The sequence below is a fragment of the Gymnoscopelus microlampas genome (genome assembly GCF_963454915.1).
Source record: "Gymnoscopelus microlampas genome assembly, chromosome: 8".
In the NCBI taxonomy this organism is placed as follows: domain Eukaryota; kingdom Metazoa; phylum Chordata; class Actinopteri; order Myctophiformes; family Myctophidae; genus Gymnoscopelus; species Gymnoscopelus microlampas.
The window spans coordinates 27,754,506-27,779,833 of record NC_139945.1 but is presented as its reverse complement, the minus strand read 5'-3'; the positions used below and the strand labels follow the sequence as shown (position 1 = coordinate 27,779,833).

Here is a 25,328-nt window from a genome sequence, read left to right as displayed (position 1 = left end):
CAAACGACACATGGAATACCAAAGGCTTTATTTTGAAAAGAGCACTTATAAATACCTAAAACAGATGTCACAAAAACACAAGTATTAAAAATACAAAATGTTTACAAAGAACAGTATAACAAATGTGCTATTATGGTCAGCACAGGGGCCTCGCTCATAAGATGGTCTTAAGGTCAATATTTCATATTCAGTAACTACTTAACGCACAAACCGATGATCAAGCACGTTTTCATAAAACCTTAAGACATGGAAATGTTTGTGTCTGTCATGTTGTGTACTGCAGGCACGACAGCGGACATACCCCAGCTAGGCCTGTCACAATTATTACATAATCGTCTAATTGCAATTATTTTTTGCATAATCATCATTTCCATGTTGAAAGATTTTCACACATTTTCAAATATTGGTGACACGTTGTACGCTTGTAGATCAGCTATTTCAGCTTTTTTTTACATTATAAAAATGATCAAATATGTCAATAATGTCTTTGTATATTTCAGTTATTTGTCAAATCTGCCCTGTGCAATTTTGTAATCGTGACAGCCCTAACCCCAGGTCCAAAATACAGAGAGCCGTGTGCTCCCTTTGTGATGTTTTGGTATAGCATGGCATCTATTCAGTTAAAGACACCAGAAAACAAACGCGTGTTATCAATTAAAGACGTGCTATAAATTGTGTGTCAAATTTGCAAACATTAACTCAACACGGCCGTTCCTGCATTGCAAGTTTTCAGAGACAGGGATTACGTTTTTGCTCATGCTGATGAGTGGCTATTTGTTTATTTCCACAGAATATATTGTCAGATTTGTGTGCTGATGCGCTATAACCCTACCCTGCCATACCAAATCTGGCATTCCTCACTGCTACACTTCCAGAGAACTCTGACAGTTTGGGTATCCCAGCTGCAGTGGTGGAAAAAATACTCAAATTCTTTACTTAAGTGAAAGTATCAATACAGCAATATAGAAATGCTCTGTTACAAGAAAAAGTCCAGAATGAAAAATTTACTTGAGTAAAAGTACAAAAGTATTGGCATAAAAATGTACTAAAGGTACCTAAATGTTTGAAAATAGCAGATCTACAAGCCCACGCGTTGTGAGCTTATAGATCGGCTATTTTCAAATAGCCTATGTATAAAATAGGGCTAAAGTGGTTAATGTATGTTTCATAATATCATAGTTAATATCTGAAAAGTAACTAGTAACTAAGTTTTCAAATAATTGTAGTGGAGTAAAAGTACAATATTTGCCTCTGAGATGTTGTGGAGTAGAAATAAAAGTATTGGAAATACTCAAGTAAAGTACAAATACCTAAAAAAGTACAGTACCACCACTGCCCAGCTGTCTCGTAGCCACATCTTGCCCACTGTGCTCCGGGTTATTCTACTTAGGCTCTCTCTTAATTTCCCCTGGGGTTAGATACTGTAGGTGCAGTTGACTTTTATTTTTCCATGGTTCAATCTGAATAAGCACTTTTACTCATGTGCTACATTCATATATACGTACAGGGACATCTGTAATTGGTCCTTTTCCAGAGGCAGAGGTAAACCATGTCCATGTGTACAAATTCAACATAATTTAAGATTCATAAATCAAAAGGTGTGTAAAGACACAATAGCATGTCTTAAAATGACTCTACTCAACATTTTTTTGTCCTTGGTAAGTATTTTCTGTAAATCAGGCCTAGAGTATTATCACAGGAAATGACCTTAAAAAAATTGCCAAAGCATAAAATACTGGTTAATATCTGAAATTACAGATGCTTTTCCCGGTCTTAATGGGTCAAGATGAACTTTAAGCATACATCCAATAAAAAGGTTTATGAATGAGGCCCCAGGAGTGGCTAAGACAACAGACAGACAGACAGACAGCCTCTCTCATCAGCTCAATATTGCTCTGCTGAACTTGCATTGGAGGACGACCAATGCACATGTGTGTGTGTGTGTGTGTGTGTGTGTGTGTGTGTGTGTGTGTGTGTGTGTGTGTGTGTGTGTGTGTGTGTGTGTGTGTGTGTGTGTGTGTGTGTGTGTGTGTGTGTGTGTGTGTGTGTGTGTGTGTGTGTGTGTGTGTGTGTGTGTTTGCATAACCAGGGAACCATTGACCATGACTGGTACACAGGGTCCCCACACATTTTTAGCAATGAATTTCCAAAACTTTTCCAAAACTTTTCCAGAATATTTAGCCTAATTTCCAGGCCTATATAACAATCATTCAGCGCAATAATGTGTCTCTTACTCCTATGTACAATGCCCAAAGATAGGCAGTGTAGCAAAATAAATAAATAAAAAACAATAAAAAGTGTTTGGGGGTGGGGCACAGCCGCGAAACCTCGCTCAAATAGAGCCTGCGAGCGAAAATAGGAGGGGTGGACGACGTCGTTGCACGGTTCGTTGTCGCTTGCGGTAGGTCAGGACGGTCTCATTCAAAAACATGTATTTTAATGAGATTTCATCGCCCGCTCGCGTCGCGTCACGTCGCATCGCTGGCAGTGCGGATGGGGTGTTACACAGCCTGTTCGGCGAAAAACTACTTATGTTACATATTTCGTGTAATGTTATACATGTTTATGAAAAGGTTTCGTATTAAAAATAATCAATAGCCAAAAACAATGCATAGCCAAATATTTTTCCAGGACCCTTGATAAATTCCAGGACCTTTGATGAAGTTTGATCAATTCCAAACCTTTTCCAGTACTGGATTTTTTTTTTTTTAATTTCAAAATATTTCCAGGAATTTCATGACCGTGGGGACCCTGGGTACAAGTTCCCCTTCCCTCACAGCTGTGTGCAAATCAAGTTTGCTTGTTTCAAGTTTAGCATCAAGAGAGACTCATACATTCTAGACCGATCTATTTTCAGTTGAGCACACAGCATGTCAAAGTGTGCACGTAGAGTGGCTGTCTTGGAGAGGTGGGTCTTGAGAGGTTTAGGTATTTGGAAATGAATACAGTACAGAGTGAGAGAGAGAGGGGGGGGGGGGGGGGTGTAGGAGCTGAGAAGTCCTTGTGTTTTATAACTTTCCAAACATCTGTCATTCTACATCATTACCCTCTGCAATATCCACACTCATTTAATAACAACATTTGGGTTGTTATTAGGACTACATATAGCACACTGATGGTTATTTCCACTGAAACACCCATGTTCCAAAACGTGGGAGGGCTGGTTTGGAAACATTCAGGCTGCACCAGCCACGTTGACATTCCCATTCACACCCTTCTCTTCCCTTTGTAACCTATAAAGATCCCTGGCTAATAAGCCAAATATGCCTTAATACATTATAACTGTCCTCTATAACTAAAATGTAAAATTAAATATTTTATTTATTTTAGAAACAGTTCTTTCACTCAATAGGGGCGATGCTGTCATTTGTCCATGTGGAATGCATGTGCAAAAAAACATGTTTAAAATATTGATTTGATGCTCATATTATTACTATTATATTATTATTATTATCATTGTCACATGCATTCCATAAATTCCATAGGGCTAGACCACACATGGGCAAATGACATCATCAACTTGCGACAGGCATTGATTGCCCCATTGAGTGAAAGATGAACAGTTTCTAAAATAAATAAAATATTTAAGGTGTTTTACATTTTTTATTTGAGTTAAAGAGGACAATTATAATGTATTATATTTGGCGTATTAGCCAGGGATCCTTTTAACACAGTAAATCAAAATGACTGAAGTAACAACAACAGTGTAAAAGGTCTCTTCTGGTCCAAGCATTTTCCTGGATTTGAAAGTCCAGCAAATGTAATCAGACCTGAGTAGCAGTAGCAGTAGTAGGAGTAGATTAATCTCTACTGAAGGAGCTGTGAGGGGAAATGACTGACACTGATCCACGAGCGTGTGTGTACCTGTCAACAATGGAGGTCTGGGGCAAAGAGAGAAGGAAGGGATTGTGAACAAGGTGCGAAACAAGGAGCATCATCAGCTGAAACTCAACGACCGGCTGCATGCAATAAAGTCAGTGTGCATACAGTATGAAGGGGGTTCCAAGGGGTCTTTCTATAATGAAAAGCCTGGGGGGTATACTGTACTGTAGGTAAATTCTTATCTCTACGAGCATGCAGGGAAGAGAACAACAGGTCTAAGCGTGTTTTATTTTATTCATACTGATATTGTGGGGATGCCCTCTGGTATAAAAGGCACTTGGCTCACACCAAACGGAAGCATTCAATCCTAACCTTGAAGGAGGCTTTTCTGTGTGTTAAAGCCGTTCTGCTGCTCCTCCCCGTTTTGTGAGGGAGACCCTGTGGGGTGTAAAAAGAAAACTTCATTAACAATGACAGTTACAGACAGTCCTGCATCTGCAAAGCATTTGTAGTAGGACTGCAGGGACAAATCGATTCGAATACAAATCACGATTCTCATGTTGGACGATTCAGAATCGATTCTCATTTTTTTAAGGAGCGATTTTCGAGCCACAGGCTGCGCAGCCTCTCGTCTTTAGTAAAAATAAAAAAATACACTTTAGCTACTCACCAAAACAAAGACGGTTTTATGGAGTTGAAAGCCTACTCTGAGCCCTCCACCTCATGTCTAAAATACACTTTTTGTCCAAAAAAGAATTTTACAGAAGAACAATCCATCAGGAGTCCACCGCAGCTAAAAACCAGAGCGGACGATCCATGCTCTAGATCGCATATTTTTATCACTTTATCTTTTTTTTTTGTGATCTCTGACTTTCCTAATGACAGAAAACTCTCCACGGTGTTTGTGTTAGATGCGCTCCTCCGGAAGTCTCGCAAGAGATTTCACCCGTGATTTCATCCAAGCCGCTTGTAAACACTATGGCGGTCCATTTCGGACAAAACCACTGTGGCAAGGTTTCTGTCATTATGAACGTCAGATAAACCCCCCCCCCCAAAAAATATGCCATCTATCGCATGGAAGTCCACTCGGGTTTTTTAGCTGCTACTGTACCACTCGTCCTAAGACATAATAAAATCATATAAAGGTAAGGAAAAGGCTAGTCCGGAATTCTCCTTTAAACTAAATAATGAAAATACTTTTTTAACACAATTTAATCCAGGTCAGTTAGCTCATCATCAGATCATCAGATTTGACATTCTCCAGTACAAGCAGCATGACCCCCCCCGTCACCACCAATACATTCACACGTCTCTTTCTTTTCCTCACCCCAGCCATTGACGGCTACAACGTCTCGGTTGCAGATCTCGTTGGCCAGTCGCTCGAAGTACTCGGGCAGGTCGCCGTACTCGTCGCCATAGGAGATGACCTTGATGCCCTTGTCCAGCATGTTGTCGCGCAGCTTCTTGAACTCGCCCACGTCCTCGCGCCGCACCAGCATGAAGTGCTCCAGGTCCGACTTGTGCTTGACGGCCTCCAGGAACAGCGCCTGGAACGTGGTGTCGTCCACGGTGCGTCCGCAGCCCAGGAACACGAACGACTTGGTCTCGTAAAGCTTCTGAATCTCACGCTGAATGAAAGAAATTATGTTTAAATTAAAGGAAAGTATGTTACCAAAGGTGGCAATAATAATGGTGATCTGATATTGGCCCAATGTAGCTTTTAGAAAAAAGGAAACCAAAATTTAGTCCTTGACTGTTGCTGTTAACTCTTTGCCTGCCACTGACAAGCTCACAACGCGTTGTGAGCTTGTAGATCGGCTATTTTCAAATGGCCTAGGTATAAAACAGGGCTAAAGTGGTTAAAGGGATATTTCACTTTCAAATAAAATAAACATTAAAAAAATATATAAAAAATAAATGAAAAAATCTAACGGAAAAATCACAGCCCCCTCACGCATTAGAAGAACATTTTAATGCGTGAGGGGCTGTGATTTTTCATTCCTTTTTTCCAATACATTTTTATATATATTTTTATTTTCATTTTATCTGAAAGTGAAATATCCCTTTAATGTATGTTTCATAATATCATAATATCATACGTAAAAGTACAATATTTGCCTCTGAGATGTAGTGGAGTAGAAGTAAAAGTACAGACAATGGGAAATACCCCAGTAAAGCAAAAAATTACACAAAAGTGTTCTTAAGCACAGAACTTCAGTAAATGAACTTAGTTACTTTACACCACTGTAAACCAGGCTTTATTCGTTTTGGTGGGTTGCCCTCAAGCGCTCACCATGACCTCTGTGTTCCTCAGCACGTTCTGATAGCCAGCAGGGTGCAGCACGATGCCACTGGGGTTGGTGTAAACACCGTGGATGTGGAGAACACTCAACGGGCGCTTCTCTTGAGCCCACTCCAGCACCTGCACACACGCACACACACACACACACACACACACACACACACACACACACACACACACACACACACACACACACACACACACACACACACACACACACACACACACACACACACACACACACACACACACACACACACACACACACACACACACACACACACACACACACACACACAGTTTACAGTCCATTGCACCCAATCCTGTTCTGGCTGGGTCATGTAGTAAACTCAATTTAAACAGCAGGCAGAGGATTATTAGCCCTGATGGAGACGAAGCATAAATACCAAGACTGAGAGGCACAAAGTTACAGGCCCCTGACAAAACAGCTACAGCCTCATTTAAACTCGCTCGCCTATTGCCGAGCGATGCCGACAAGCAATGGTGTAAAGTACCTAAGTACATTTACTCAAGTACTGTACTTAAGTACAATTTTGAGGTACTTTTACTTTACTGGAGTATTTCCAATACTCCAAAAGTATTTCAATACTTTTACTCCGCTACATCTCAGAGGCAAATATTGTACTTTCTACTCCACTACAATGATTTGAAAACTTGAGTTACTTTGTAGATTTTGATTATTATTACAAAACATACATTACTCACTTCAGCCCTATATACATTTTGGCCATTTGAAAACAGCCGATCTAAAAGCTCACAATGCATCTCGATTGTGAGCTTGTAGATCTGTTATTTATATTTCTGCTATTTACCACCGAGCGAGCCAAAGCGAGCGAGTTGCCGTGCCTAACGTTGCAAAGTTCGCTTGGGTCGACTCAGCGCCGTCCCGAGTTATGTACTGATAGGCACAGAATCGTAAATCATGTTTTGGCGAGAGCGCTTGCCCCAACTGCCACTCAAAGTGGCTACTGGCCAATCACAGCGCGTTCTTGCACAAGCGGTATAGGTTTTGGGATCACGCGTGCATGATCTAGCAATTAGCTTATGTTATGCTGAGGTCTCCCTGATTATAGCCTTCAGGGAGAAGGCTATAATCAAAAAGAAAGCTCAAAAAGAGCTTTTGTGTGTTTTTGCTCAAAAGAAAGCCTGGACCAAGCTGTTGACATTTCTGGCAAGTGGGAGTCATTCTTTCAGAGATGCGATGCGAGATGCGATACGAGATGCGATACGAGAGTGCGGTCTAGCCAACAGTGGAGTGCACAGACATTTTGAGGGGCAGGTGCTCAAGTAAATTATACTTTTTTTTGTTTACTTGGTCTGCTCTTTTTTCCCTCTACACCTATATCTCTTTGCCACAAATAGCCGATCTACAAGCCTTGTAGATCTGCTATTTTTGGCTAAAGTTCTCCTCAGAAAAGGGATGCCAGGTTTCGAGTGGTTATGGTAAAAAGAAAAATCATATCACATAATGATTTGGCGGACCCCCTGTAGTAACTCTGAGGACCCCCTAGGGGTCCCGGACCCCCTGTTGAAGACCCCTGCTGTAAACTTGAAAAAAACAAACGTTTTTTTTCTTTTTTTCAAAAGGGCACTTCTGGTCAAGAGGGCAAAGGGCAGGTGCTCTAGCACCACCTAGAGTCTATCTGTGCACGTCCCTGCTAGCCAACACCAACTCGGGACTCCTGAATCGCTGCCCTCCATACCCTTCTGTCTAGCATCAGGGTCTTGACCTCTGCAGCGTTGTTAGCTAAGCTGTCGTGCCGCAGTGCATGAACGTAGGTGGACGCGCTTCTTGCCTTTCCTGGCTTTGCCCTGGGTTGACTCCCACAGTGTAATTAGACAGGCATAAAGAAGTAGTAGCTGGTGGAATGATGATGTGACAAACATGTGATTAACATAATCATTAGGGGGGAATACAATGCTTATTTTTCAGCCCGACTTTAAACCTAAAGCAAATATTATTCAATAACATAATCATTAGGGGGGAATACAATGCTTCTTTTTCAGCCCTGCTTTTAACCTAAAGCAAATATTATCCAATGACATAATCATTAAGGGGAATGCCATACTTATTTTTTAGCCCTGCTTTTAACCTAAAGCAAATATTATTCAATCAATTTAACAGCAGCTGAGTGTTGGCCCGACCTTTGACCTTGGAGCAAACTGGGTCCACCTGTCAGAGACAAAGGAGTCTTTCAGGTCAAAGTACCTGCATTTCCTCTCCAGAGACTCAGAGGGGAAGAACTAAGTTGAAAGATAACATGGCATGACACTGACACCAAACTCTCCTCTGGCAAAAGCGTAGCAGAGGTCTGCCATGGAATGTTTGTTGGAACGCTGGTTACCAAGGGTTACAAAGGGGCACGACACCATGCCAGACAGGTGGCAGCAACAAGAAACTTCAACAACACTATCACCCCATCAATAGGCCTGTCACAATTATTACATAATCGTCGAATTATTTGAGATAATCACAATTATTTTTGCATAACCGTTTTGCATAATCGTTATTATCGTTTCCATGTTGAAAAATGTTCACACATTTTCAAATATATAAAAAAAGCAGAAATAGCAGATCTACAAGCTTGCGGGTCACTGAATCAGTTGACATTTTAAAAAGAAATCTTAAGACACACCTTTTTAGTATTGCTTTTACCTAGGTTTCTGCATTACTAGCTTTCTATATTATATACTTTTTTTGTTGTCGTTTTTGTTTTTCCTTTTCTTATTATTGTCTCCGCCAGGCCGAAAGGCATGGCGGTATGTTTTACCCTCCGTCCGTCCGTCCGTCCGTCCGTCTGTGACCAGCTAAACTCTGGCACCGATGGCTTGATCGCAGTGAAACTGTGCACACACACTTCCTGGATGCCAATTCAGAACCTCTGCCCCAAATTTTTCACATGGGCCTATTATAGCGCCACCAGGAGGCCACTTTTAGCAAAACACATTTTTTGACAGTACTCCTACAGATTTTGTCCAAACGTCACGCAAATCTGTACACAGTATCTCTATAGTCATTAAACAAAACGGGTTTTTCAGATTTTTCATATTCCATCCTGATTGGCTAAAAATGGCTTCCAAAGTTTGCAGGAGTGCTCTGCTTTGAACAAAATGCCTCAAATCATGAACACAGCATGCAATTTCCGTGACATTTTGCACGCACATTCTCACGAAGCAGAGGAAGAAATGCCACATGAACATTTTCAAATCAGCCTCATGGTGGCGCTATAACAGGCCGATTCGGGATTTTACCTATAACTGCACCGATCTGTGTACAACTTTGTATGCACACTCTCTAGAGGCCAGGGAAAAAAACACATTTTTGGATATTACTCCTTCAGATTTTATCCAAATTTCACGCAAATCGGTACACATGCTCTTCATAGTCATGTGATCAAGTCATGTTATCCTTATCCTTATCAAGACGGATCTGTTAGATTTTTCATATTCCATCCTCATTGGCTAAGATTGACATTGACAGTTTGCAGGAGTGGCCCGTTTTGAACAAAATGTTGCAAAGCAGCGTCCGTTTGTGGTGAAACTTTGCACGCACATTCGCACTACGTTGAGTAACAAATGCCACCCTTTTAACATTGGCTTGTTATAGCGCCACCAGGAGGTCTAATTTGGCAAAACATTTTTTTTAAACAAAATGCCTCAAAACATGAATGCAGTGTCCGATTGCCGTGCAAGGCCTAAGAAGAAATGCCACCCTTTTCACTTTGGCCTATTACCACCAGGAGGCCACAATAACCTACCTGACCTGGCGGAGACCTGTGCTCCGAGGAGCACATTTTCTAGTTTCTAAATGTTTTTTTTTTCTATTTTGTTGTTATCCTCCAGGTTTTTAAACCTATTCTGTGAAGCACATTGAACTGCACTTGATGTATGAAACGCGCTATATAAATAAACTTTGATTGATTGAACGATTGATTGTAGATCAGCTATTTCAGCTTTTTTTACATGTATAACATTATTACATATGTCAATAATTTCTTTGTATATTTAAGTTATTTTTCATTACAAAGCCTAAAAAGCATTAAGATATTTATTGTATTCATATGTTCCAATATTCAATGCCAAAAACACAATTAAATCGTTAATCGCAATAATTAAGTGACAATTGGGGCGGCAGTGGTTCAGGGGTAGAGTGGCCGGTAGAGCGGCTGGATGGGAACCGCAAGGTTCCCAGTTCGATCCCGGGCTCCCCCAGAGTTAGTGTCGAAGTGTCCTTGAGCAAGAACCCCTAATTGCTCCCGATGAGCAGGTTGGTGCCTTGCATGGTTTCCTCCGCCGTCGGTGTATGAATGTGTGTGTGAGTGGGTGAATGCAATGCACAACCTCTGTAAAGCGCTGTGGATAATAGCGCTATATAAATGCACCATTTACCATTAATCGTCAGCTTAGATTTGTAGTCGTGGCAGCCCTACCCATCAAAGTTAGAAAACGGTAAAAATCTACAATGCAGCGTGGACGTTTTGTTGTTACCCCCTCCATTACTACATGACATGATATATACCTCAGAAGAGGTTGAATGGAACCTCTTACCTTCTTCTCGTCTGTGAGGTCCAGAGACTCCAGCTTTGTCTCCTGGTGTGCCGCGTAGATCTCCAGCAGGTTGTCGAAGTTGGTGGTGAGGACCAGCGCGCCGCTCTCCATCAGCTGAAGCACCGAGCTCAGCAGGTGTTTTCCTGCGTGCTCCATCTTACACTCCAGGTCGTCAAACACCTCGTACAGACAGTCCTTGAAAAATGTGGACCGCACGTTGCCTGTCCTCTGTGGGAAAACACACACACACACACACACACACACACACACACACACACACACACACACACACACACACACACACACACACACACACACACACACACACACACACACACACACACACACACACACACACACACACACACAATGCATTTTCATCTATTTTAGATATTAGGCGATGCCCGTTGGGAACGATGGTGATGACCGTTACGAATGCACATAATACTGTAGTGTTATTTTTTTCTGTTTTTTTGTGTTGATATTGAACTGTTTGGTGCTACTATATATGTTTATGAATTGAATACCAAGGACCTCAATGGAAACAAGACTGCAAGGACTTTTTTGGACGGACCTTTTAGTCAAAATATTATTAACTGTACTTGTGCTGTTTTTACTTTTCTGCCTAATAAAATATTCAATCAATCAATCACTCAATGCATGCCCCTCCAGTTATGCAATACTTGTTGTACCTATTGTCCAGTGGTGCAAAAAGTACCCCCATTTTTTACTTAAAAGTAAAAGTATCAATACTGCAATGTAGAAATACTCTGTTACAAGTGAAAGTCCGGAATTTAATTTTAATTTACTTGAGTAAAAGTACAAAAGTATTAGTATCAAAATGTACTTATTCATTGTGCAGGATGTCCCATTTCACAAGTTGTCAATGTCAAACATATAAAATGTCTAAAAATCTTTTGAAAATAGAAGATTGGCTTTTTTCAAATGGCCGAAATGTATAGGGCTGAAGTGTTTAATGCATGTAGCACTTTTTGATTATTAGAGAAGGAGCCACATGTGTAGGTGCAAAATGAAATGTAGGAGATTATATACTTTTGCATGAGCGATTTTTGTAACAAGTTGTGAGAGAATTGGGCCACTCCTGTGGGCGGGGGGCTGAATAGAACCATTGGGGTTTCAAAAGGGGACGCTCTCTGATTGAGGTGTGAGATAATCAAAATCTACAAAGTATCCAGTAACTAAAGTTTTCAAATGATAGGTAACCAATCACACAAGAATGTCTAGAGCAGTGGTGGGGTCCAGGGACTCCCAGGGGTCCTCGAGGGGGTTCCAAGGGGTCCCCGACTAAATTATTTATAGTTAGGATATGTGGACCCTTATGGGTCTGTAGCTCAGAGTGTTAAATTAACACTGAGGATTACACAGTGTGAATTGGGGTCCCAGAGATCAAATCTGGGTGTCCTTGAAATAAAAGCTTGAGAATTACTGGTCTAGACTCTAGAGTACAATGAAGCCAACAACTAACTAAATATAGCGAGATGCAAATGAATAAGGCGATGCCTGACAGCCAACACGAGGCCCGAAATGTAGTGTGAAAATGTTTTGAACTACACACATTTTAGCAGAATTATTGTTAGCACAAGGCTGTTCAAAACTACTTGGGTTGTGTGGACGAAATCATATTTATGTTATCATGATTGATTGTATGTAACCTTAGTCAGTACATTATGTTGTTCATCTTATGTCATTCATCTTGGTGCAATATGATACAGTACATTATATTTTACATGACGGAGAGCCAAGATGTCTCTCCTAGGCCTGATAGCTATTGTTTATGGCACAGCTTGTCCTTGTAACATGACAGTATAACCATGGTCTGATTCCTTGTGCTCCGGGCAGAACGATTGTACCACAGGCCTGTCCGTACTCAATGTACATCTCCCTTGTCCGCTAATGTATGAACCCATTTTGGGCGGGAACCCCTATTTGTAACTATACCTTTCAGGGCAGGAACCCCTTTTGGGGTTCTTGTTGCTATGTACCGTATATAGCAACATACATTTGTTGTAATGATTTAATAAATATTTGAAGTTTTTCAGAAAACTTAGGTCAGGATTTAGAAGGCTTTTTTAGAATCGGCCTCAGGTCTAAATTGGTTAAAGCACCAACCCCACCATCTTCCAAGTACCGACTCTGTCCCCTTTATTTCCTATCACTGATTGACCGTTGAATTCCACAACAGTTGTATTCGATAGTACAGTAACTATGAATGGCAGATTACAGACTATATAATCACAAATAACTTTATTTATGTGGATCAGTATTGGTAGATATTTTAAAGAAAGGTTTGACACATTTTCAACATTATTGAAAGAGATAAAATCACCTTGCTTGAAGAATGAGCTAGTGACCCTGGGCCTCCCCTTAAAATGTGGTTTAAACTGTATTATTTGCTTTGGCAGAAGTGTTATTAGGCCTGAATAACGTTGTGTAAGCCATCTCTAAATCTTTTAAATTGACCAAGATGGTACGAGTCACAACGGGATTGTCTCCGTCTCTGTGAGTGAGTAGACTTTTTTTCTGCATAATCATACCACATGACTCACGCTCCATGTCAATCAGGTATTCATGATTCAGGCTCCCGTTGCATCAGGTATCCTAGAACAGTAGTTCTCAACATGTGGGTCGGGACCCCCAGGGGGGTCCCCACGTGATTTTGAGGGGGTCTCCAGATGACAGTAAAGTGACAATTTAAGGACTTTTAAGACCTTTTTAATATGTTTTTTTTAAAGACCATTAATGCATCAAAGGTCAACAACCTATACTGTAAAAACGGGTCAAACATTGGCCAAATTGTCAAATAAAATAGGAAAGAGGCAAAAATTGTGAAAATAGCCTATCTACAAGTGGGCTTCTAGCTCTGCTATTTTCACAATTTTTGTATCTGTAGGAACTGAGTCAAACAAAATGTAATGCCTCAACTCCGACAATTCCAAGTGCTTGTCAGGGTGGGGGTCCCCAGTTCGAATATGATTGTTTTGGGGGGTCGTGGCCTGAAAAGGTTGAGAGCCACTGTCCTAGAATATTGATCTGAGGTCTGTTTTGAGTCCAAAACTGTACACTGCATGGAACATGACATGAAGTGGAACCTGATCAGAGGTCCCAGATCAGTATGCTTTATTCCTTGGAGCTCTCGGTATACAGGGCTGTCTTAACCCATTAAGACCGGGAACGCATCTGATCTGTGTCATTTTTAGATTTCTTTGGCTATTCAAAATAGCAGATATTCAAGCTCATATGTGCCGCGCTATGAGTTTGTAGATCTGCTATATATTTTTTAATCGTGGAAAATACTTTGAATATATACTTTTTAAAGCGAACATTTGTAACTCAAATCTTTGCATCTGGGGGTCCGTGGAACAAAAAAAATTACAAATGTTTGCTTTAAAAAATATACTGCATTCGTTGCTGTCCGGCAGAAACCAGCTAACTCCATGTTGACGCTTTTGCATTTTTATCCATAGATCAGGGCCATTGAACACCCTTTACGTCTGTGTGTTGGTAAACAAAATATTGAACCAATGAATAGTATTAAAAAGCGCTTCTGACAAAACCAGCTAACTCCATTGGATCCTCAAACCTTCTGCTAAACCAGCTAACTCCACCGGAGTGCACTGCCACCCAGGATTGGAATAGTCTAACCCCATCCCTCAAAAAATGCAGTTCGCTGTGCTCATTTAAAAGAGCCTTAAAAAAATCACCTTTCAGGAGGCCAAAAGAGGAGGTAGTACCATTTTCCCGTTAGCCAACCCCCCCCCCCCCCCCCCCCGTTCTTGTACATATTATTCCCCCCCCCCCCCTTTTTGTTGTTGTTGTACATAGCGTTATTTTTTTGGTATTGATATTCGAACTGTGGTGCCACTATATATGTCTATGAATTGAATACCAAGGCCCTCATTGGAAACAAGTCCGCAAGGACTTTCATGAACGGACCTGTTAGACAAAGTATTTTAAATGTATCTGTGCTGTTTTACATTTTTTGCCTAATAAAATATTCAATCGATCAATCAATCAGTTAGCTGGTTTGCTGACTATCATTGTGAGCTTGGAGGTCCATTCAGCTGTTCTTATCAATGATGAACAAAACCTCCTAACTCATTTTTTCATTTCTTGAAAAATGAACATTTTGGAGTTAGCTGGTTTCTGCCGGACAGCAGAGATATATTCAAAGGTTTCCACAAAGATTTTTCTAAAATAGCCAAAGAAATAAAATGACAGAGATGCGTTCCTGGCCTTAATGGATTAAGCAGCAGTCCAGTCTATAATCAGGGTCTTAGTCACAGGCTTCAATAATGAACTAGTCATTTCACAGACACAGTATCTAGGTCAGGTACTGTTGGCCTAAAAGTCATGTGACCGAAGCAAGGTTGTGATGCCATTTCAGTTTGGTTCTAACCGGGCTTGACACAGTGGCAATTAGCCCTCTGCTAAGTGACACCAGACTGAGACGCAACGTGAGCCCATTGTCTTCAGGGAGGCTGCGCTGGCAGGCTGCTTGAAAGTGGCTGCAATGTGATTATGGGCTCTGTGTGTGTGTGTGTGTGTGTGTGTGTGTGTGTGTGTGTGTGTGTGTGTGTGTGTGTGTGTGTGTGTGTGTCTACAAGGATGATAAATCCCTTTTTTTACAATGTTGATCCTAAGCAGTGGAAAGTAACTAAGTACATTTACTCAACTACTGTACTTAAGTACAATTGTGAGGTATTTGTACTTTACTTGAGTGTCTCCAATTTCCAATACTTTTACTTCTACTCCACTACATCTCAGAGGCAAATATTGTACTTTTACTCCACCACCATTATTGGACAGCTTTAGTTACTAGTTACTTTGCAGATTTAGATTGTTATCACCAAAAATACATTAACCACTTCAGCCCTATATACATTTCTGCCATTTGAAAATAGCAGATCTACAAGCTCACAATGCGTCGCGATGCGACACATTGTGAGCTTGTAGATCTACTATTTTCAAAAGATTTTGATACATTTTGAAAACTTGTGAAATGGGACATTCTGCATAATGAGTAGTGTCTATTTTTGGTACTTTAAGTACATTTTGATACCAATACTTTTGTACTTTTACTCATTTTCACTCATTTTGAATACCTTACTTTTACTTGTAACAGAGTATTTCTACACTGCAGTATTGATACTTTAAAACATTTTAGTACCTTTTCCACCACTGGTGTGCACCATCTACTGCTTGTGGAGTAAGAGAGAGGCAGAGAGAGAGAGAAGAGAAACTCAAGAGGAAAAGACAGGCTGCAATGAATAGCAGTGGAGCGTAGCAGGGTCTGTGGTGACTGGTGAGTGACCCAGGTGATCTTAGCTCAGGGAAAATGCCCTGCTGAGATTACTCTAAATTGGCTGAACGGTAGAAGCACTTTATTTCCACACAGGAAGGAAGTCATTATCCACACAGCTAGCTAGCTAGACGTCACCCTTGCCGTCCCACCTGGTGCTTCTTTAGTTACGCAATGACCAAACAGGGTGCAGAGGCACACGTCCACCTTTCTCTTCTTCATCCTGTGGCCAATAAAGGTGATTCTACTGGCCCGTTTAGTTGACTCAGGGCCTGGGTAGCAGTGGTGGAAAAAAGTACTCAAATGTTTTACTTAAGCAAAAGTATCAATACTGCAACTTAGAAATACTCTCGTTACAAGTAAAAGTCCGGAATTCAAAATGTACTTGAATAAAAGTACAAAAGTATTGGTATCAAAATGTACTTAAAGTACCAAAAGTAGAAAGTACTCATTATGCAGAATTTCCCATTTCACAAGTTTTCAAATATAAAAATCTTTTGAAAATAGCCGATCTACAAGCTCACAATGTGTCGCGATGCGACGCATTGTGAGCTTGTAGATCTGCTATTTTCAAATGGCCAAAGGGCTGAAGTGGTTAATGGGTGTTTTGTAATAATAATCAAAATCTACAAAGTAACTAGTAACTACATTTTTCAAATAATTGTAGTGGAGTAAAAGTACAATATTTGGATCCGAGATGTAGTGGAGTAGAAGTCAAAGTATTGGTAATTGGAAATACTCAAGTAAAGTACAAATGCCTCAACATTGTACTTAAGTACAGTACTTGAATACATGTACTTAGTTACTTTACACCACTGGTGTGGTCTACCCAGTGTTGAAAGCCTGACCAATCAAGGCCCAGCTCCGGTGGGCAGGTCATGTTGTCCGAAATATGCCTAATAGCCGCATACCAAGGATGCTGCTCTACAGGGCAACTGAAGGAGGGACAGCCTGTGGCCTGGGAGGAAGACCCCTTCTCTGCTTTAAGAGACATGCTGAAGGCTAACCTCGGGAGTAGGGATGGGACGATCATCGTTATTAACGTTTATCGTGATAAAAAAACGCTCACAATAATCGTATCGCAGAGATTTTAATTTATCTGTTTAAGTGGTATATCCGGTACCACATAAACCCTCTGGAATTGGTAAAACCGCACCTGTAAAGAACGTACTTGATACAGTCTTTTTTTCCCCTCGGGAGCTTCAACATTGATGCAGCAACCTGGGAGGAAAAAAAGCTCCCCACAGGTTAGCCAAGGCAGTGAGGCTGCAACAAAAATGTGGAATGCCCTACCAAGAGGAGTAAAGGAGTATAAAACCCTACTCACTTCCAAAACTGCCCTAAAGAAACACCTTCAGGAGGCTGCAATTCCAAACTGGCCCCTGTCAAAGTCTTAACTGTATGACGTTCTGTATAGCAGTGTATATCTGTCTGTCTCTTATATGTCATCATGATTTGTGTGCGTGGGATCTCATCTTAAACAAGCTTAGTGCTTTACGAGTTATCCAATTTAGTTGACCTTGTATTGTGAATTGTACTTCCATGTACTGTTTCTCATGTCTTACTAAATAAAGCACATCAATCAATCACATCAATCAATCAGGCCTTTGAACGGGCAAGAGCGGCATCCATCCATCCAAGACAAGAGAGACCGGCAGGAAACGTGGACAACACAGGACAGAATTCACTGCAATATCTGTGGGAGACTGTGTGCCTCGGGGATAGGGCTACGCTCCCACATGAGGAGCCAGGCTAAGAGGAAATGATAACTGCCTACACCCCTGCAGCTCCACCGGTCTCTCTCTCCTACTGCTGCCTGTACCTGCCTTCTCCTGCTTAAAATGATGCACGATACAGAGTAGACTAGCTATTGTTTACATTTACTTTGGGTAATTTTCTGGGCAATGTGAGACATTCGTATTTTCAAGTCTCATTTTGAAAATGTCCCAAATTACATGAACACATGTTGCGTTTGTAAAATAATTGGATGTAGTTGACAAAATCCGAACATGTTTGGGTATGGGTGACATTTTAACAACCTGAATTGTGCCATTATGTTGGCTAACTTATTTTAGAATTGTAATGTAGAAATCATAATGTAGTATAGAATTATCTTACCCTTTTAATAATACAAAGATAAAATCATGGTACTCTATAGATTGAAATGGTACTATGGATCTCTAATAGGCCTGGTAACCATTGACCTCAGTGGTTTTGAAGAAAACTGCTATATCGTTTTGCTGGAAAATCATCAGTGGTTGTTTCAACTGGCACGAGTAGATAATGACGTCATTTTAATTCTTAGTTGAACTATTCCTTTAAGCCAAAGGCTTTGTGTGTGTGTGTGGTACTTGGACACCCACTAAGCTTTAGGGCCATGATGATGCTAGGGACATCTCTTTGCATTGACCAGGAAATGACCATAAATAGATATGCGCGTGATTAAATGGGAAGTGGTGCTCTGCTGCAAAGGAAAAAGCTAAGCAATTTATATCCTGAATAAAACAGATATTAATCAGCAACCTTAAACAAGCCTTTTATCAGGCATGAGCAATGGCCAATTTGTTTAATGAGATAAGAGTCAAGATATCTTCTCTCATCCAATGAACGTTAGAACAACGTGTCCCTGGCCTGGCTGTGGCAACTACAACAAGCTGGTACTGTAAGCTTCAGTCCATGTGTGTCTGAGCGTGTTCAGCAGCAGTAGGTAAAGGTGAAAGTAAAGACCCTGGAAACAGGAAGTAGGCCTATAAACAGGAAGTAGGCATATAAGCAGTATTATGTATTCACATTTTGTCAGACCACAGAATAATATGTTATAAACCACCCAGAGAAATTAGAATGATTTTTTTTTTTAAAGTTAAATATATAAAAATTGGTTTCAAAGTCATGAAAACTAACTTTTTTTTTGCAAAGCTGTGGAATCATTATTTTAGCCAGAGGATGGCGATGCACTGTAGGGTATAGACCAATTATTTGTTTACCAACATTGAGACTGGACGCACAGGTGATTGTTTCATGCAATCAATTCCCAACATATTGTTTCGGGGTGCGCTGGTTTCAGTTCATTCAACCTCCTTTTGTGTGTTGGCTAGTGAGGTGCGTCCTAGCGAGACATGACAGAACGGGTTTCATTTGGTGCCGGCCTGCACACATACTGGTCCTTATCAGTGTGACATCGTCTGTTAAGGGGTCTATAGCATGACACACTGGCCTAAAGGTGGCGGTACACTCTAGGGTATAGCATCAGAAGACTGGTATACCTTCGGTGTACCATGGCATAATTCCTAACTACACCAGTCTTCTGCCATCAGTGATTCTGATGACATCACTGAAACTCACCTGAGCGTGTACTCAGGTGAGGTGATTATCGCCTCCCAGAAAAACTGCTCTCAGCAGGAAATGCCCAAACAAGGCATTTCCTGTTTATAGGGTCTTAACAAAAGATAAAGGCAGTCTTACCGGCGAGAGCTTCTGTATAAGGTCATGGGCCACATGCACCAAGTTCTTGTCCTCCTGAAGGTGTTTCTGGAAGCGTCTGCTCTCCTCTTCCTCAAGCAGGTCAAAGTCATTGGCTGCGTCTAGCAGGGCCTGGATCAGGCCCTTCCAGGAGCGGAGGGCAGGGACCTGTGGGGCCACAGCCGAGCTCACCCCCGTGCCGATCACTAGGACCAGCTCGGGGGCCCGCTTTGTCTTCAGGCTGGGCAGCAATTTCCTTTGGGGCAGGCAGAGATTCAGTGATGATGGTTCCATTGATGGTGCTTCCCAAACCCTTCCCCAAACGGCATAAAGTTAAACAAGGCATTTTTCAAGCATGCTACGATGCAATGAGAGTGTGCGCAAAAAAAAAACTATCATCCCACTTTTGTTGAGTTGGTGAAGATGTAGCTCTGGTCCATAGCGCTAGAAGGAGTTCTCCTTAACGCTATGGTACTTTCGATCCTTTCCCCTCGCTCCCGCGGTAGTGCAGGCTGCGCAGCCTCTCGTCTGTTTCGCTACTCACCAAAACAAAGACGGTTTTATGGAGTTGAAAGCCTACTCTACTTAGTGAGAACACTCTGAGCCCCCCACCTCACGTCTAAAATATGCTCAGAGTGTTCCCACTAAGTAGAGCAGGCTTTCAACTCCATAAAACCGTCTTTGTTTTGGTGAGTAGCAAAAGTGTATTTTTTATTTCTTACTACAGACAAGAAGCTGCGCAGCCATTGGTGCGTGCGCAAAGGCTCGAAAGTCCCTTAGCATTAAGGAGAACTCCTTCTAACGCTATGGACAAGAGCTAGTGAAGATGTAGGACTAGTGATATTTAGACTCAACAAAACATTATGATTTTAAGCATTAGTTTAAAAGATAAAAGAGAATCATACAACATACAGCCTATGTGTGTAGTTGGCTTCTAAACAATCAAGTGGGCTTACCTGGGCTTTTTGGCATTTGAGTCCGCATCCTGAGAATCAACTGCTGGTCGCTTCTCAATTTTCACAGTGGCCATTCAGCTCCTGGAAAATAAATATCCCACAACATTTAATGTCAAATGAACATGTCCTAATAAACATGCATTAAAACAATGCAGGGGGGAAATATGATGAGAAAAAATATATATGTTTAAGAGACCAGATTAAACACTTTGAACAAAAAACAATATGGCTAAGGGAGGAGGAAGCATCTCATCGAATGCATTGGCATGCATTTATGCTGCTGTTTTGTCACTGACGATAATGTGTGCATTATAACAATAGACAGAAGTCAAGGAAGGAACTCCACATGGCCTAACATCCCGTCATAACACTTTTGCAATCCGGGAATGTATGTGTCCGCAACACTCCTTTTCCTTCACGTGAGTCATGACTCATGATGAAACCTTACAGTCATTTAGCAGAAACCTAAACTTACTACTTTAACGACTTTAAACCCCATATGGGTAACCGGAGTACCCCTGGGCTCAATATTTGTGTTTTTTTCTGTTTTCTGTTAGTGTGGGGAAAGCCTTCACTGAAAATAGCAGATCAACAAGGTTTGTTTTGATTCTGGCTTCCCCTACAGTCTATCAGCTAGACACAATAGATTCACCGAGGATAATATGTTAGTTACACGTTTATAACATTTTTAAATTTGTTTGTTAAACAAACTATTGTCTTCTTGTTAATAAAGTGACCATTTCCAAAGGAGCTCAATGAAACATTCCACATTGTTCATGCACTAATAGTAGGTAAACAGTGCTAACAGCCAAAGTAACTAAGTACATGTACTCAAATACTCTACTTAAGTACAATTTTGGGTTTTTTTTTTTTTACTTTACTGGGGTATTTCCAGTTCTCAGTACTTTTACTTCTACTCCACTACATCTCAGAAGCAAATATTGTACTTTTATTCCAATTATTTGAAGACTTTAGTTACCAGTTACTTTGTAGATTTTGATTATAATTACGAAACATGCAGTAACTACTTCAGCCCTATAATACGTTTCAGTGTTTTTAAAATAGCAGATCTACAAGCTCACAATGCGTCTCCATGCAAAGCAGTGGGAGCTTGCAGATCTGCTATTTTCAAAATATTTGTACACATTTTATTCCTTTGAAAACTTGTGAAATGAGACATCTGCATAATGAGTACGTTCTACTTTTGTTTTGGCACTTTTACATTTTGCCATACCAATATATATATATTTTTTTTTTTTTTACTTGTATTTCTACATTGAAATATTGAGACTTTTACTTAGTAGAAACAAAATTGAGTATTTTTCCCACCACTGCTAAGTCTAACAGCTGCCATTTCAAGTACACGTCGTGCTAATACTCACCCAGTGGTAGTTTCTGTCTTTCAATACAATGTAGGAGACAAACTGGACGTCTGGTTAACTAACCTGACTGTTAGGTAGTCTTAAAACAACTAGAGTAACTAAGTGAAGTTATGAAATTAAAGTATATAACGTTAACCCGAGGAGAAGCTACCGTTAGCATTAACATTACTGCATCCCCAGCGAGTGGAGCTCATCTTTGTGTCCGTGTTTCTCTGGTTAAAAGCCCGTGTTACTGGACATTCTTCTGACCGTGAAGCCACGCAGACACACAGTGTGCAGAGACGCCTTAACGGACGGTTATTATGATGTTATCAGATCTATTCCAGCAGAGATGTTCTTCTGTGTACACACAGACAGACAGTAGGCTACAGTCCACTAAAGTCCACTCACGCTGCCTGCTGCGTGTGGAAACTGGGTTTAAGTCACCGCCGGTTACTGTCTGTCGCATGTGTGTGTCAGAGTGTCTGTGTGCCGTGTGCGCGCGTGTGTGCGTGCGTGTGACAACTTGGGACATGGGCTCACATGAATACCAAAACTCTCGCCCCAAAACACAGTCGCCCCGGCCGGGGCCACCTCCTGGCTGGTATTCAGGGCTGCCAAGTGCCAAAGTATTCAAGTGCCAACCCTCCTGGATACTGGCTGCAGGAGTCTCCTGGATTTCTACCACATCTCCTTCTGGACTCCTGGATTTCTCCTGGATTTGGTATCAAACTCCCAAAATTCACCAGAACACAGGAAATTACATCTAGTAGTATAGTTAAAAACATTCGGGGGGGAGGGCCCCCAAACCCCCCGGTTGGGGGATGTGGTCAGTCTATGCAATCATACAGAGATATTCACGTTTAAGTAATGAGGTGAGGATACAATTCATTGACTATCAAATAATGGTAATTGTACCTCTAAGAGAAACTCTAGGGGATTTGAACTTGAGTGATTTTTAATATTATCCTCTAAAACACATTCTAGAGCAGGGGTGGGCAACTTTGATGATGCAGAGGGCCACTATATTTCCACACTCACTCCAGAGGGCCACATTGCACATACTGTAACCTCTTATCTCCGTATTTTAATTTTCTTCGTAAATTAATGCTGTACTTCGCCATTCTATGTCACACAAAAGTAGCAAAAATAGTCGATACGAGCTCAAAACGCGTCGCAGTGTGACGCGTTTTGAGCTTGTACTGTAGGTGGGCTATTTTTTAATTGGAATCCTGAATTTGTTTTTGCTATTTTTTAATTGGAATCCTGAAAAGTACAATTGTATTTAATTTCAAATGCATTTAGTTTCAATCTTTAGTTAACTTTATGAACTTAAAAACAAATACATTGGACATAAAAAAAGACAATAGAATTGTAATACTAGTCATTAAGCACTAATAGACTGAAGTAATTAAAGTGGGTCATGTTTGCATGTTTGGAATTGTAACAGCTGAAATCAATAATATATCAGTAATCTGATATTAACCTGCGGGCCACATTAAGTGGCAGCATAAGGGCTACTGTTTTCACATCAAATACTGCAATAATACTTTAATAATCAAGATAGCAATAGAACAACGCTAGTATTATTAATGAACGATTCTGACAAAAATAGGAGCAGAGGGGAGCCAGAAACATCTCTCTCTCTCAGTCTCTCCCTCCCTCTCCCTCTCTCGTCAATTGTGCGTGCCTCCACATTCGCAGACAGTGACACAGTCACATACAGACAGACAGACAGACACACCATGAAACCATGGCATGTTCACTCACTCTCACTTCACTCACTCTCACTTTTGTCAGGCCTTATTCCTAAACATAACCTCAGTAAAACTATGCCTAAACCTAACCTTATTCCTAAACGTAACCTCAGTAAAACTATGCCTAAACCTAACCTTATTCCTAAACGTAACCTCAATAAACTATGCCTAAACCTAACCTTATGCCTAAAACGTAACCTCAGTAAAACTTTGCCTACCTAACCTTATTCCTTTACGTAGTCTCAGTAAAACGGTGCCAAAACCTAACCTTATTCCTAAACGTAACCTCAGTAAACTATGCCTAAGTGATCCCTATATCATCTTCTGCACCCGTACAATTCAAAAACCTAAGGCCGGCTGTCACAAAACAGTCATCTAGATCCCTAAAAACATACTATAGTGAGGCCTTTAATCACAAACTGGAGAAGCTGGACTGGTCCAATGAACACAGGATTATACTGGTTGAAGAGGCGTGGCTCGGCTTCTAAACCAAATTCCCAGCAATATTTAATAGCGTGTCTCCCATGAGAACCATCATGGTTAAAGCCCGCTCGGAGCCATGGATAAATTCGGACATACTGAGTGCTATGAAAGTCAGGGACAAAAAATGCTCTGAAGCTCGCAAATGCAAGTCTAAGCTCGCCAAATGCTTCAACAAGGATCTCAAAACCCACCATGTGAAACTTCAAAAACAGAGCGATACACTAAAAAGTGAGGTAACTGCCATGGCCAGATCTGGGGAAAAGAAACTCGATGACAAAGTGGACGAAAACATAAACAAACCATGTGAGCTCTGGAAGTTATTTTACAACCAACTTTGGCTGCACCAAAATTACAAACATCAACATTAATTCGGACGACACTCTCCTTACAGACAAGCTGGATGTATAGCATCACAAAGGCCTTAAAAACAAGGCTCCAGACATCCCAAAACAAACTGGTCAGGCTACTACTTGGCCTCACACCTATAACTCAACTAACCCCTGTTCATTTTGCTAAAAAGCACTTACAGGTGGCTGCAATTTGGAACTGGCCCCTGTAAAAAATGCAAGCCTATCACCAGAAATGCCCCCCCCCCTCCAGAACTGTTTACTGTACATATTTTTCTTTTTGGATTACAACTTGTTTATTTGATGTCTTTGCATAGTATTGTATATTTGTCTGTTAAATGTTTCTATGAATTGAATACACAGGACCCCAATGGAAACAAGCCATAGTGCTTTCTTGCTTCAATCCTTTTAGCATTGTATTTGTCTGTGATGTTAAAATGTTAATAAAGTATTCAATCAATCACTCAAAAACCTAACCTTATTCCTAAACGTAACGTCAGTAAACTATGCCTAAACCTAACCTTATTCCTAAACCTAACCTCAGTACCTAAAACTAACCTCAGTACCTAAACCTAACCTTATTCCTAAACGTAACCTCAGTAAAACGGTGCCAAACCATAAGCTTATTCCTAACCTTAACCTCAGTAAAACTATGCCTAAACCGACAACCTAACCTTATTCCTAAACTTAACGTCAGTAAAACTATGACTTACCCTAAACTTATGTCTAACCTTATCCTCAGTAAAGCAAATAATAGAAAAACCACTGGAGGCCAGCGGACAGCGAAAGAAATGGGGGTGAGCGTGTTTTGGGGCGAGTTTTCTGGTTACCACTCAGACGAGATACTCGATCCCGCCCATGAGGCGTAGCGTAGAGACATAAACAACTGCCTGCCTGGCTACAACAAAGAGAGATGCAATACAACCAAACTTTAATGGGCTTGAAGGAGTTG

General features: G+C 40.9%; 2 protein-coding genes across 3 annotated transcripts in view; both read right to left on the bottom strand.

Moving 5' to 3' along the window:
- The window catches only part of ilvbl (ilvB (bacterial acetolactate synthase)-like), a 194,945-nt gene that overhangs the window by 144,389 nt on the left and 25,228 nt on the right, over positions 1-25,328 (bottom strand). The gene's annotated exons all lie outside the window — the stretch shown is intronic.
- On the bottom strand, positions 12-22,248 carry fam118b (family with sequence similarity 118 member B). 2 transcript variants are annotated; one of them, XM_084064883.1, is made up of 8 exons: positions 21,811-22,248; positions 20,429-20,509; positions 19,476-19,785; positions 10,694-10,921; positions 6,116-6,244; positions 5,150-5,450; positions 4,195-4,260; positions 12-3,881 (listed from the first exon to the last, which is right to left on the bottom strand). In XM_084064883.1, exons 2-8 carry the CDS (start codon positions 20,500-20,502, stop codon positions 3,868-3,870), a joined length of 1,122 nt encoding a protein of 373 aa, XP_083921009.1. In that variant the 5' UTR covers positions 20,503-20,509; positions 21,811-22,248; the 3' UTR covers positions 12-3,867. The 2 variants fall into 2 exon arrangements, with proteins under 2 accessions (XP_083921009.1, XP_083921010.1); XM_084064884.1 differs by having other exon boundaries at positions 19,476-19,728.